This window comes from Sinocyclocheilus anshuiensis, unplaced genomic scaffold, assembly GCF_001515605.1.
Source record: "Sinocyclocheilus anshuiensis isolate Anshui unplaced genomic scaffold, SAMN03320099.WGS_v1.1 scaffold371, whole genome shotgun sequence".
In the NCBI taxonomy this organism is placed as follows: Eukaryota; Metazoa; Chordata; class Actinopteri; order Cypriniformes; family Cyprinidae; genus Sinocyclocheilus; species Sinocyclocheilus anshuiensis.
Window position 1 is genome coordinate 1,200,847 of NW_015549597.1, and position 13,312 is coordinate 1,214,158.

Consider the following 13,312-nt stretch of genomic DNA (forward strand, 5'->3'; position numbering starts at 1 on the left):
GGAAGGCGATTGAGAGTTAATGCGTGATACGGAAGGTAGACCGAGACAGAAAAGGGGGAGAGGGGGCGAAAAGAGGGGGGATGGGATGATGTTGCTAGCTAGCTTGCTAGCGTATTATCAAAAATGAAAAATCAAACCTTCTGCCTTGGAGGCGCACCAAACCGGACATTGCATGCAGTACTTAAATACACGCTAATTCGGCGCAAGTTAGTGAGTAATGCGTGGCACAGAAGGCACGTTGACAAAGCGTTATTTTGGAGGCAACCAATTAGAAGCAGTCACATACATATTTTTGGGGATGAAATGGTCTTTAGCTACTGTATGCGGCTTGTCTCTATAGCTAACGCGTATTTGTTTGTAAAATCGACTAGGGTTTATTTTGGAAATGCACATTTTGTGTTAAATCAGAAAAAAGAGGTTAGATTTACTTCAACGTTAAATTACTAAATGCAGAGGTGAAGTTCCTTGCAGTCAGCATGTATTATTCGTTTACACATGTCACAACACGTATATTAAACGCTGTAAGAACAACCTCTGCTACTAATTCATCGTAGTATTAAAAAAAAAAAAAAAACCCAAACTTTGCATAGCCTATCGTTATCATCTAACGGAGAAATACCATATCTGTTGTTGAGGATACTGTCGTTTTTCTAGTCTCTTGGCAACATACCAAATAATGTGTGGTGTTCCTCAGTGAAATTACAGCGTGACCGAGACGTGCACACTGTAAACATAAACATAAGACGCACTGCAAACTTACTAGCAACCCACCAACAGAAAAGACGATCAATAAATACTTACTGCATAATGTTTGTTTCTTCTAAATATCCACAGACGTTTGAAAGAACTAATAAAATGACCTGACAAAGCTTAGTTTTACATTGACTAGCCATTAAATCTCTGCGGGAAAAACTAGGCTTGCTGAAAAGGGTTGATACTTTTAGGAAGTGTTGCATTGCAATATTTAAATAGCGATTAAATATTCTGTTGCTACCTGAAAACGGGACTGTTCGGTGACGGTGTCGTGCTCTACGTTAGGTACGTGGTTCACTATTTTCGCGGCCTACTTGCAGTTCAAAGGCGCGCCTCTATGTACGTTATCAGTCGCCGTGACAACCAGATCAATCTGAGCAGTTTACAGAGCACGCGTGCAATCGTTCTTGGTGGTTAGTGTCTCGCGTTGCATGTCTGGAGTCAGTCGTACACTTGGGTGCTTGCACACCTACAGCATACTTTTACCCTATTGTTATATGGGCACGGGAAGTGAAATGTTAAGAAATTAATTATTTATGATAATGTAGGTGTATTATGCCATACGGTGGAATCTATGCTACTATTCGTTGTCTTTGCAGACTTCTATTTAAAAAAAAAAATCATTAATTTGTAGGTTGTATTTAATCATTTTTTTATTTACACCGTTGCAAATAAGTTTTGGTGCCTATTTGTGTCATCATGTGTCAAGAAGTCGTATCATTTGTGCATTGCAAAACATTTGGAGTGGCTCCTTTTTTCTTACATGACAGGACAACAATAGGGCTATTCTTTTGAGCAATCATCCCTAGATGTGTGGAAACCCCTATGTGTATGTATGAGGAATTCCAATCACACTCCTAAAAAAGGATCACAAATGCTGTGTGTGGTCAGAGTTTATCTAACACGTAACATTCCCCCGATATTCTGCGAGACTGCATCCCAGTATCTCTGGCTGACTCTTAGCAAGTCTGAAGAGGAATTGTTCTATATTCTGTCGGAATCTTTAATATTGTGTTTCTGACTCAAGAGCATCTCTGTAGACTCATAGGCAGATTGATAGAATCCGGAATCTTGAATGAGGAGTTCAGGCTTATGATGATGGACAAGCTTCAGTGCTGCTGCTGCAGAGGCTGAAAAGCATCCGCCGAATAAAATGAAATGAAACGCTTTTGTATTGAATCTTCTCTCTTGTAGTTTTCCGAAAATTGCTTCTGCTTTTGAATGAATATTAGATAGTGAGACGGCTGCTTTGGGTCATTGTAAGCATAGCCATTATGCAATGATGAAACACTGAGAAGTGGAAAATTAGCATAAAATAAAACAAAATGACACTAGGGTCTGTGTAGGACACCACATTTGGCAATATTGGATCTTATATTAAGAAATGTTGTTGCATGTGTTAATATTAAACGAGAATAAACATATATAAAATTATAGCACTGTTGCTTAGCAAGACTTCTGCGCACTAAATCTTGGTTATTAAGGTGACAAAGGCATACTCCATGATGGCAAGGTTCACCAGGCCCTCTGTCCTTCTTAGGGCAGCATTACATCCAGCACACACCTCTGCACGGTTCTAATGGAGATTAATGGCCGTGACTGAGTTCCCCATCAGGCTGTAAACATTTTGCACCTGTTGGGGTGGGGGGGACTGTGTTGAATTACTGCCGGTGTTATTAGGAGCAGTCTTGTACAGTGAATTCAATCAAGCTTTCTAATTCAACCCTTCCCTTTGTTTTTCCGGTTTCCTTCCATTGTTTGTTTATTTTTCAAGTTTCACCTTTTCCCTATTATTCTTTTTCCCTCCATTGTCAAATTATGCTTAATCAGCTCAAGAACATGCACAATGGCAGGAGGTGAGTGGTTTAACAGGATGAATTGATTGACTGAAGGTGTAAGACAGCATGATGAAAAAAAGTGAGAAAGGAGAGGAAGAAATTACTGGATGTAAAATAGTTGTAGTGTGATTGAAATTTATAAAAAATAAAATAGTACATATATACATGCTTTTTAATATATTAAATTGAATTGAGTCCCTCTATTTTTATTGTAATATCAATTAAATATTATATTAAAACAAAAAAAGTATTTGTAGGTCACTAATTAAATTAAAAAAGCAAAAATCAATAAGCAAAACTTTTGCTTAGTCCTGCTGCTGTTGTTAAATTCAGCATGAAACCGAAACCATCTTCTCTTCCCTATTGTGACATTCATATCCATGTAAAATGGCTTATCAAATGAATGAGAAAAAATGTTGGACGGGACTTGTTTTTGTCTATTGGTAATTGATTGGATTGGATTGATCATTGTTGTTTTGCTAATTGCTGCGATCTCATTTGAGTGACGGGTTGCTGGAGGGAGGAATTATTGTCCAGCCCTCACGCCGGTGCAGATCCTGTTGTGAGGGGGAGGGGAAGGAAAAGTTCATGTTTATGATTAAAAATGATGAGTGCATATGAATTTAAAGATGTGCATGGATACATCATTTCTAATAAACGCTGCAATATTCCATAGAAATATAAGCAATTATGACATTCTGCATTTCACTTCTGACTCGTTATGCTGATGATATAATTTGTAATAAAAAAATAATATAAAATCAAAATAGACTTTTGAACCCCACTGTTTGTACAATATCCTTCATTTTACCTTATTCTTGTGAAGTTCATCTATTCCCTGATCGTCTCTGCGCTGCCTCTTTGGGATTAAGAGCCAATTACTGTCTAATTCTTATCAAACCTCACATTACCTAGAAGTGAAACTGCTTCCTTTGGTTGCACAGAATAATTATTTCTTGTACATGGATCTCACATTTGAAGAGAGAGTACTGATGCTATGATGCATTACTTATGATGATAAGACATTCAGTTGCAGGAGAAACATCTGCTTGTCAGGGTTCATCATATGTATTTTATTTTTTATTCAAAATGATCATTCATATCCATTTCATAACTTGCTGGTCCTTTTTATTAATGCTATGTGTCACTTTTGCATGGTAGTCTACTACTATGACTCAAACAGTATTTAAAGCAGTGACTCGGCTTATCTAAAATGCTTGCCTTGTTCTGCCTAACCTGAAACGATCCCACAAATGAATCGGTATCAAACAGATGCAGCAATGTATCAAAACATCATAAGGGTACTTTTGACATGGCACTGTATATTATGTATTATGCCAGAGGTACAATCAGTGAAGCAGTTGGCAGCCAGGATGTGCGCTTTCACTCATGCATTTAAATGTTTAACCCAGTTCATTAGAGCCTTTATCCAGTTAATTACGCGAGTCTTGTGCCTCCAAGATGAGGGTGTTTTTAAAAGAGATGGCCATGCTCCCAGATGGAACCCCCGCAGGATGGACATCAGTTGTCTTTGTCACATTTATTAGGGTCTTTTGAGAGACACGTATTCCGGTGACTATATTGAGCCCGGGAGTCTATTTAATGGAGAATGACAATATAAATCTAGTCTTGCGTCCTGTCGGGACTGAATTGGGAAGTATGTATGTAATGAGAGGCTGTGCATATAGATTGTACAGATTTATTTATTTATTTAATTCTTCGAATACTACATTCGAAGATGTAGGTTTGAATAAGGTCTTTCTTTAATAGGTTTTAAAATAGATTTTCTGGTCCACTCCACCGCTTCTGTTGAATGACACCCAGCCCCTCAGCACGCGCTCACTCAGTATGTGGTGTCTGTGGCTTCCCACTCTGGTCTCAGAGTGAGAGGGATCTAGACTAACTGAGCTGTACTCACACTAAGAGCCTGTTGAGGATGGAGGGGAGGGTGTTACCAAGGCAATTCAGAGCTTTTATCAATGAGCGCTCTGTGTCTTACCTCAGCAACATCCTAACCGCCATTGTCAACTGAACTGGCCACTCTATGAAAGCGAACAACAGAGACAGTCTGCAAAGACTGCAAAAGGCAGTTGATTGGCTGGCAACAGGCAGAGTGGCCAATCAGAATGCTGAGCTACACTCGGTATCATTGCCAAGAGGGTCTGGCTGCAGCCTTGCACTTGCATTCTCAGACTTGCATTCTCAGACACTTGCGCTTCCGTTAGCGACGTCACTTGCAGTCTTTATTTTTTATTTTGTTCTATTTTTTTATTACTTTTTGTGTGAATCTCAACATTTTACAATGGTAGCCAGGTGGTGAAGACAAGAAGAAAGGAACTAAATTACAATGTCACTTGCAATCTTCACTTGCACTCTCCGCTACCTGCGACGTCACTTGCAATCGACACAAATGTTGCCAATGGAGACAAGACGCTGTGGTGGTTATTAAACGATTAAAACTAATTTAGTACTATAAAATACAGGGTCCTGCAAGAAAAAGACAAGACCCGCAAATCCGTGACCACAGAACAGCAGAATATGAATGCAATGCACAAAGTCTCTCGTTAAGCGTTTTCCTCCTGTAGAAAAACATAAACACTTAACATGGCGTAATGTATTAAGATGCTATTAAAATATCAAATTAAATATAGTTTATTAATATAATGAATATGTATATAGTATTTTCCTCCCATACCGCAAAACGTGGCATAATGGACTAAAAAGGCCAAACTCAGTATGCTCCTCTACATTATTAATATACATAACTAATATGTACAGGCAAGCAGGTGAGCCCAGAATAAACACAACACGCACATTCGCGTTAAGCGTTTTTCCATATAGAATAAACTGTCTACAGCTCTTTTATATCATTGTCTTTGTCCATTAAGCTACATTGTGTTTTATTTATAATGATTTTCTATGGGAGGAAAATATCTAACGTGCAATTTAACGCATTGCGTTCTGTACTCGTCTGCTTGGCTATACGGAGTTATCCTTTTAAAATCACTTAATGCATTTCATAATGCACGTTCATATCTGTTGGTCTGTATATACTTTGAGTCAACAACAAGACATATAGGCTACTGGATTGTCTTTATCATCTTAGTCCGTTATTATGCCACATTAAGCGTTTTGCTGTATGGGAGGACAAGTGAAAGTTTGCGCATTGTGTACATAGCCATCTGTTTGCCTTGTAGTACATTAAATAATAACTATATATCGAATTTGATCTTTTAATTGCACTTAATGTATCTTAATACATTACGCCATATTAAGTGTTTATGTTTTTCTAAAGGAGGAAAACGCTTAACAAGAGACTTTGTGCATTGCGTCATATTCTGCTGTTCTGTGGCCACGGATTTGCGGGCCTTGTCTTTTTCTTGCAGGACCCTGTACGTTACGTTACTAAATTAGTTTTAATCATTTAATCACCACCACAGCTTCTTGTCTCCATTGGCAACAAGCACGATTTGTGTCGATTGCAAGTGATGTTGCAGGTAGGGGAGAGTGCAAGTGGCGATTGCAAGTAACATTGTAATTTAGTTTCTTGTCTTCACCACCTGGCTACTGTTGCAAAATGTTAAAATGTTAGTAATCAATAAATAGAACAAAGTAAAAAAATAAAAGACTGCAAGTGATGTCACTAGCGGAAGCGCAAGTGTCTGAGAGTGCAAGTCTGAGAATGCAAGTCTGAGAGTGCAAGGCTGCAGCCAGACCCTTCTCATCATTGCACATCTTGAAGCGTAGCGGTGGTAAATGTGAGACAAGGTACAAAAAAAAAAAAGAATTCTAATGTGGTCTTGTTTTATCATTCATACGTTGCATATCAATGAGTCAGCCTATTTGCCTAATTTATAGATAGAGGAGGCAATATTGAGAATGCTGATAATATATTTGCTGGTGTGATTGTTGTAGATCGTGTGTCAAAATCAGATCCTGCTGGCTTTTTGGAAGGAGGTTGTGGAAGTGAGTAGGCTGATTAAAGAGCTAATCTTTGTGTGTGGCTATGGTGCGAGGGATAATGCCAAGCTGGGGTCAACTGATACTCTATACAGGGATTTAGTATGAGTATAGAGTCCAATAGACTTTTTCACTGTCTGAACAGAAGGGGGAACAATGAAATCCATCCCAATGATACAATACAGTGAGTTATTGTTTGATTTAGTCCTCCAAAATTACTTTTAAATGAAGAAAACAAGTGGTTGATGTTTGAGCAAGTAAAAAGAAACACGCACACAAAAACATAAAGGTATAATTGGATTGTACAACAATTTGTCTGATTAGAAAATTAAATAACTAGTGATTATTTAATTGGATCATTAGTGGAATTTAATACTTGCACCCTTTATTTTTAAATTGATCAAATATACATTACAAAACACCTATTAAATGAGCAACAAACAGTGAACCAAATCAATGGTATAATCAAAATTCATTCCCAGCGCAAATAGATTTTATTCAATTTGATTGCCTTATTCAAAATTCTGACCATATGAGTGTTATACTATTTTAATGTTTAAGCAGTATTTGACCATTTACTTCGTAAACATTTACTTCCCTTATGTATGTATTATGCGCTGGCCAATTAGGACGGTGCGGTTGTGTCAGATGCCCAAATTTTACATTATGCATGAGAATGTAAACAATTACTCTGTTATTGTGTCTGTTTCTCTAACATTCCCTCTGTCATTTACCTCTTTTTGAATCCTCTGTTTTTCAGTTTGGTTTATGGGAGCTCCAGATCCTCCCATCCAGACTCAGAACTCCTCCACCGTCAAGCTTATGCCACACCACACCCCCTGCAAGGATATGCAACAAATCATCATCCAGGCACCTCTGGACAAGGTGGAGCATGGGGCACAGGAAGGAGCTTAGGTACGGTTGACAAAATTAAGTAGTTAATTCCTGGGAAACTTCTGTTGTTTTGCCCAGCTTGTTTGAGTATAATGGGGATAGCGCATAAAAACATATTTCTTCTGAAATTGCTTTGATTTAACACTGCACTGTTAGACTTTATTTTAATAATCATCTTTCACAGGGCTCTCAGGCTTGTTTGATACTGGACTACATCATGCCAGTCCCTCAGGACCAGATGCTTCAGTTATGAACTTGATCTCTGCTTTGGAATCCCGAGGTGCTCAGCCACCCCCCTCTGCCTCTTCCCTTCTCTCCCAATTTCGCACCCCCTCTTGGCAAACTGGTTAGTGTTGTGAGTTATTGAATAGAGAATTATTTAATTATAAACACGGAAATATATCATGAAATAAATATATAGAATCACCTTACTAACTGCTGAATCATTTTCTTTTTCCTTTGCTTTCTCTCTCTGTTGCTGTAGCAATGCACACTCCAGCCCCTGCAGAGCTATTCATTTCTGGTGCACTACCTGGCTCTGGCTCATTTCCCTCTTCCTCTGCTCTGTCAGCATATCAGCACCCTGCATCCTTCTCAGGGCGCTCCTTCCCTGGGGTGACCCCATCATTATCTCTGCAGGACACGCCTACCTTCAGTCCTACTTCCAACGGTCTCCTGTCACCACATGATCCTTTGCTACACATTAAAACACCCTCCCAGTCAAGTCTTGGCTTTGACCGTCTTCTGTCTTCACAGAGTGGGACTGCTTCATATAGAGGGCCACAAGAGCCCACTAGTGCTCCTCCACCACAAGCACCTGCATCCTCCTCAACACGCCATTTACCGCCTCAGTTTAACCTGCTGTCCTCACAACTGCAGGATCAGTCCTCTCAACTCTACAATTCCTCTGTTTTTTCTTCTGCACCCCCTCAACTGCCACAGTCCCAGGAAAGAGCCATCCCTAGGCAAGACAGTGTGATCAAGCACTACCAGAGACCTTCTCCTGGACAGTCTCAACTATCCTCTTCCACACCTCATCCCCTACCACACTATCTTAGTTGTGGTGCATCAGGATACCAGCAGATATCCCATCATCGGCATGGTTCCTCCATAAACTGTAGCCCACTGGGTGAACAGAGCCCATCATCTGACCCCAAACCCTCTCCCCGATCAGAGCAGGTATATCGTCCTATTATCCAGCCCCCGTACACCTCCTCCTCAGCTGGCTCGGGTGGTGGTATTGGGAAAACAGGAAAGAGTTCCAGTTCAAGTAGTGGCTATTCTTCCTCTGGCTCTTCCTCATCTCGAACCCCTCACACTCCTCCTTCAGCTTCTTCCACCTCCTCCTCTTCTTCCTCCTCTGCCTCTAATCCTAATATTTCATCCAGTACCTCCTCTGCACCCTCAAGGCAGCAACCACCACCCCAGTCAGCACCACAACCCCCGCCACCTCCACCACCAACAGTGTCATCCTCTGCTACACAGCAGCAGCCACCCAAACCTTGCCTGTCTACATATGGCTCTCCAGTTGCTCCTGTCAAGCCAACTGCTGGCCTTCCTGGTCAGACCCCACCACAGCAGCAGTCATATTCACCAAGCCAGCCACCCACCTCTCACTTGCCCCAGCCATATGGAGGATTCAGTTCTCCACAGGCTCAGGATCTTGGTTCCAGCCTTGGGGGGTCAGGAAAAGCTTATGGAAATCTTGGAGCTACGGGGCGTTCATTTTCAGCTGAGGTGGTTTATGGTTCTGATTCAGGATATGGTTCTTTGCCACCATCTCTCGGAGGGGCAGGGAGTCCCTCAATGGGCTATGGCGGTACAGGACATTCACCTTCACTAATGGTGTCTGGAGGTGGTACCGGTACAACAAGCAGTACCACGGGATCTGGAGCAGGTAGTTCAGGAAGTGTGGGGGGTGGTTCAGGTGGTGGTAGTGCTAGTGTAGCAAGTGGTGGAGGATCATACCACCTCCCGGATTCCAGCCCTTCACCATCAAGTAATTCTGGAATAATTCGCCCAGGTCTGCACTCTCCTGCCCCAACTTGCCCTGCACAATCACCTGGAGGAAATGGGGGCAACAAGTACCTATCCTCAGTTCTTTCCCCAGCATTCCTGGCTTCTCCACAAGGATACTCAGACACAAGGGTGCCACCCCAGCAAACACAGTCTTATCACACAACGCCGCCAAAATCTAAGTCTGATTCTGAGATGCTTGGGGTAGAAAGATCTCAAGAAGAGGATGAAGAAGATGAGGATGACTTTTTGATTCAGCACTTACTGCACTCACAGAGTCCAGCACCCAATCCCTCCCAGCATCATTCTCAACAAGCTCAGCAAGTAGCCTCACAACAACCGCAGTCCCAGTCCATTTCCCACAGTAGAGATGGAGGGAAGTCTCTCTCTGCATATGAACTGAACAAGGCATCTGAAGAACGTTATCATCTACAGAGTGTCATTCGGACCAATAATACCACCAACAATGTGGCTTCAGTTGCTGCTGGCTCTTGTGGTCCAGGCACAGGTTTAGAGAACCAGTTGGAGATGTCTCTGAAAAAGCAGCAGCAGACTAAGTCTGATAGAGTGCTTGCTGGATCTGGTGCAACTGGAGGTCGAGGTGCAGTTGATTCTTTGTCTCATACTCATTCCCATGGTCAACATGACTCCCTAGGTTCAGTGGTCCACTATGGCAGAGGAGACCCTTACACTCATCAAACACATCAACATCACCCTCCTCACCCATCGCACTCGCAACACCCTCAGCATTCACAGCACTCTCACCCCCATTCAATGTCCCACTCACATATAGATCTTAAGAAAGCTCAGGATCCTTCAGAATTACCCTACCTACGAAAGACTCCAGACTTGCAGCAGCGACAGACTCAGCCCTCCCTTGGACTAATGGATTCTCCACCCGACCCATCTCAGCAAACCTCCCAGGCTCACCTTCTCCAGTCTGTCCTTTCGCATACCACTCGAAACAAGATGGACAACCAACAGACTCCCTCACAGCAACAACAACACCCAATGAGTCAACAAGCCATGATTGGACCAAATGGGGTATTAGGTACTGGTGGCTCTGGAGGAGTAGACACTCAGCCACAGGCCTCTCAACTTCAACTCCAGCTCCAGTCCCAAACTATGGAGGTCCACTATGGACGTGAGGCTCAGCAAAATCAAAGCCAGTCAAGTCAGAATTCTGTTTCACCACTAGACATGCTAGAGAGATCTCTCTCCAGGACAAACAGTGTGGAAGGGCCAGGGTCCACTGATAGAGTTGGTGCAGGAGATGGGAGCACCGCTGATCATCACAGACAACAGCAACAACATAGGATGTCCTCACACCATCAATCCCACCACTCTCAACAACCAGAAGCAGAGCTTGATTTCTTGTCCGAGTCTGATTTGAGCATGTCAACCCCCTCTCATTTGCATCTTATGGCCTCACACCATCCACCCCCTCATTCCCTCCATCAGCCACAGGCACACTCTCACCATCAACATCCTCACCAGCACCCTCACCACATGCAACTAGCTTCTGGACCTCCCCAGTCCCAGCCCAGGGAACAAGAGCCACAGCTCTCACAGCCACAGCTGGATCAGCTCAAAGAGCATCAATATGACACTGGTAGCCCTGTGGGAAAAACAGCTCAGAACCAGGGTCAGAGCCAAGAGCAGCAACAACGGTTCATGCCACTGACATCTATTTGTTTCCCAGATTCTCTTCTCCAAGATGAGGATCGTTCCTTTTTTCCAGGGATGGAGGATATGTTCTGCTCTGAAGACTACAAGGCAAGTTGTGCTGGAGGAGGTGGAAGTGCAGGACAAGGGGGTCAGGATGGTGTGCCAGAGGCACATGGAACATTACAAGATGGAATGGATGCAGTTAAAGCTACAGGTGGTGGAGGTGCATATGACATGATGGGTCATCATGGTGATCAGGAGTATGGGCAGTATTGTCACAGTTTGTCTGAATCTGGCAATGGTACTATGCACTTAGATCTGGACCCCTTGAAATCCAATGAACTCCCATCCACTGTAAACACAGAACAACTAGGCTTAATTCAGTCTCAGGGCCCAGGCCTTGGGATGGGCAGCACGGGACACGTAGTGGACGGAACTGGAAACAAAATTATGGGCTCTGCAGGTGTAGGTAGTGGTCCTGGCACAGCAGGACTCACCTCACCAATCTTTTGTTCCTCTAGACCTAAAAAACTTTTGAAAACAAGTTCATTTCACCTCCTTAAACAGCGGAAAGACCCTAATGCCCAATCACAGGCTAAGAAGAACTATGCTCAAGAATATGAATTTGAGGATGACGAGGATAAAGCAGATGTTCCAGCTGACATCCGCTTAAACAGCAGACGTCTGCCTGACTTGCTTCCTGATCTTGTTTCCAGTTGCAGAAAGTCTGGAAGTGGTTCAGGAGTTGGCAGTTTAAGCCCTTTGATGGGTGATTTAGATTTCTGCCACCCCTCAGGGTACCCATCCCTTGGACCTCCTCCACAACTGCTCCCACATGATGGCCCAAAGAAAAGGGGGAGGAAACCCACCAAACCTAAACGTGAAGGTCCACCAAGACCCAGGGGTAGGCCACGTATTCGGCCTCTCCCCGAGCCTCCTTATTGCAGGAACATGATGGGACCTGGTGGAGAGAGTAGAAGGGGCCGTGGGCGAGGAAGAGGGCGTGGAAGGAAAGATGATCAAATGCTAGAAATGCACAGAGACATGAACAAGGGGCAGAACTACCAACAACAAGCACCTCACCTCCATCAACCACAGTTACAACAGCACATGCACCACCATCTACAGCAACACCAACCACAACATATGCACCAACAGCAGCACCTACATGTACAACAACTTCATCAACACCACCAACAGCAACACCATCAACAACTTGCACAGCATCAGCCTCAGCAACAATACCAGGAACCCATCAAACCAATCAAAGTAAGTTAAGGGTTATGATTTGCACCAATGGGAAGAATTATGTTTGTGGGAATGATGGATCAATGAAACTGTAACAAATGTAAAAGCATGTGTTGATTCAAAAAATAAGTAATTACTTAATTGTTTTCCTACCAGATTAAGCTCCCTATTCCTTCCATGCCCTCATCTGACTCCCTACTGAGGACAGACTCCCTGTCTAGTACAGATCCAGTTTTGTCTGATGGTTCGGTAGGATCTGCACCATCTCTTGGTTTGAGCCCAGGGCCCACTACCATTGTGGACATGAACAGAATTGACATGAATAGAAATGATATGAGCTGTGGTCAGGAAAAGATGAAGCAGAAACCCCAAGAGGTGAGTCTCAGCTTGCAAAAAAGTTTAGTGAATGTTGAAATTTAACAGAAAATATTAAAATAACTCCAGATGTTCTATGTAAAATGTAGAGCAAATGGCAATTCTGTGGTTTGCATTTTAGGATATTATTTGTTGCAATATCTGTACCCTTTCATAATTCTTAGAAAGATAAATTGGTGTCTTTAAAGGGGTCATATGATGTTGCTAAAAAGAATATTATTTTGTGTATTTGGTGTAATGAAATGTGTTTATGCGGTTTAAGGTTCAAAAAACACATTATTTTCCACATACTGTACATTACTGTTTCTGAAACGCGTCGATTTTTACAAAGCTCATCGGTCTGAAAAGCGAGGTGTGCTCTGATTGGCCAGCTATCCAGTGCATTGTGATTGGCCGAATACCTCAAGCGTGTGACGGAAATGTTACGCCCCTTACCATATTGTGATTCCTTGTCCTGGCACGACGAGACAAAAACATTAAAAGCCATTATAAACGAGGCATTTGTTGCATCCAGTGGGGACATAATTACGGATTATAATGACTTATACTGTCTTTTTACG

The 13,312-nt window shown here is 42.5% G+C and overlaps 1 protein-coding gene across 1 annotated transcript in view; it reads left to right on the plus strand.

Moving 5' to 3' along the window:
* The window catches only part of LOC107658420 (proline-rich protein 12-like), a 28,798-nt gene that overhangs the window by 508 nt on the left and 14,978 nt on the right, over nt 1-13,312 (plus strand). Inside the window, 4 exon segments of the mRNA XM_016446956.1 lie at nt 7,312-7,466; nt 7,630-7,791; nt 7,930-12,398; nt 12,534-12,752. Of these exon segments, the coding sequence (XP_016302442.1) occupies nt 7,312-7,466; nt 7,630-7,791; nt 7,930-12,398; nt 12,534-12,752 (5,005 nt within the window).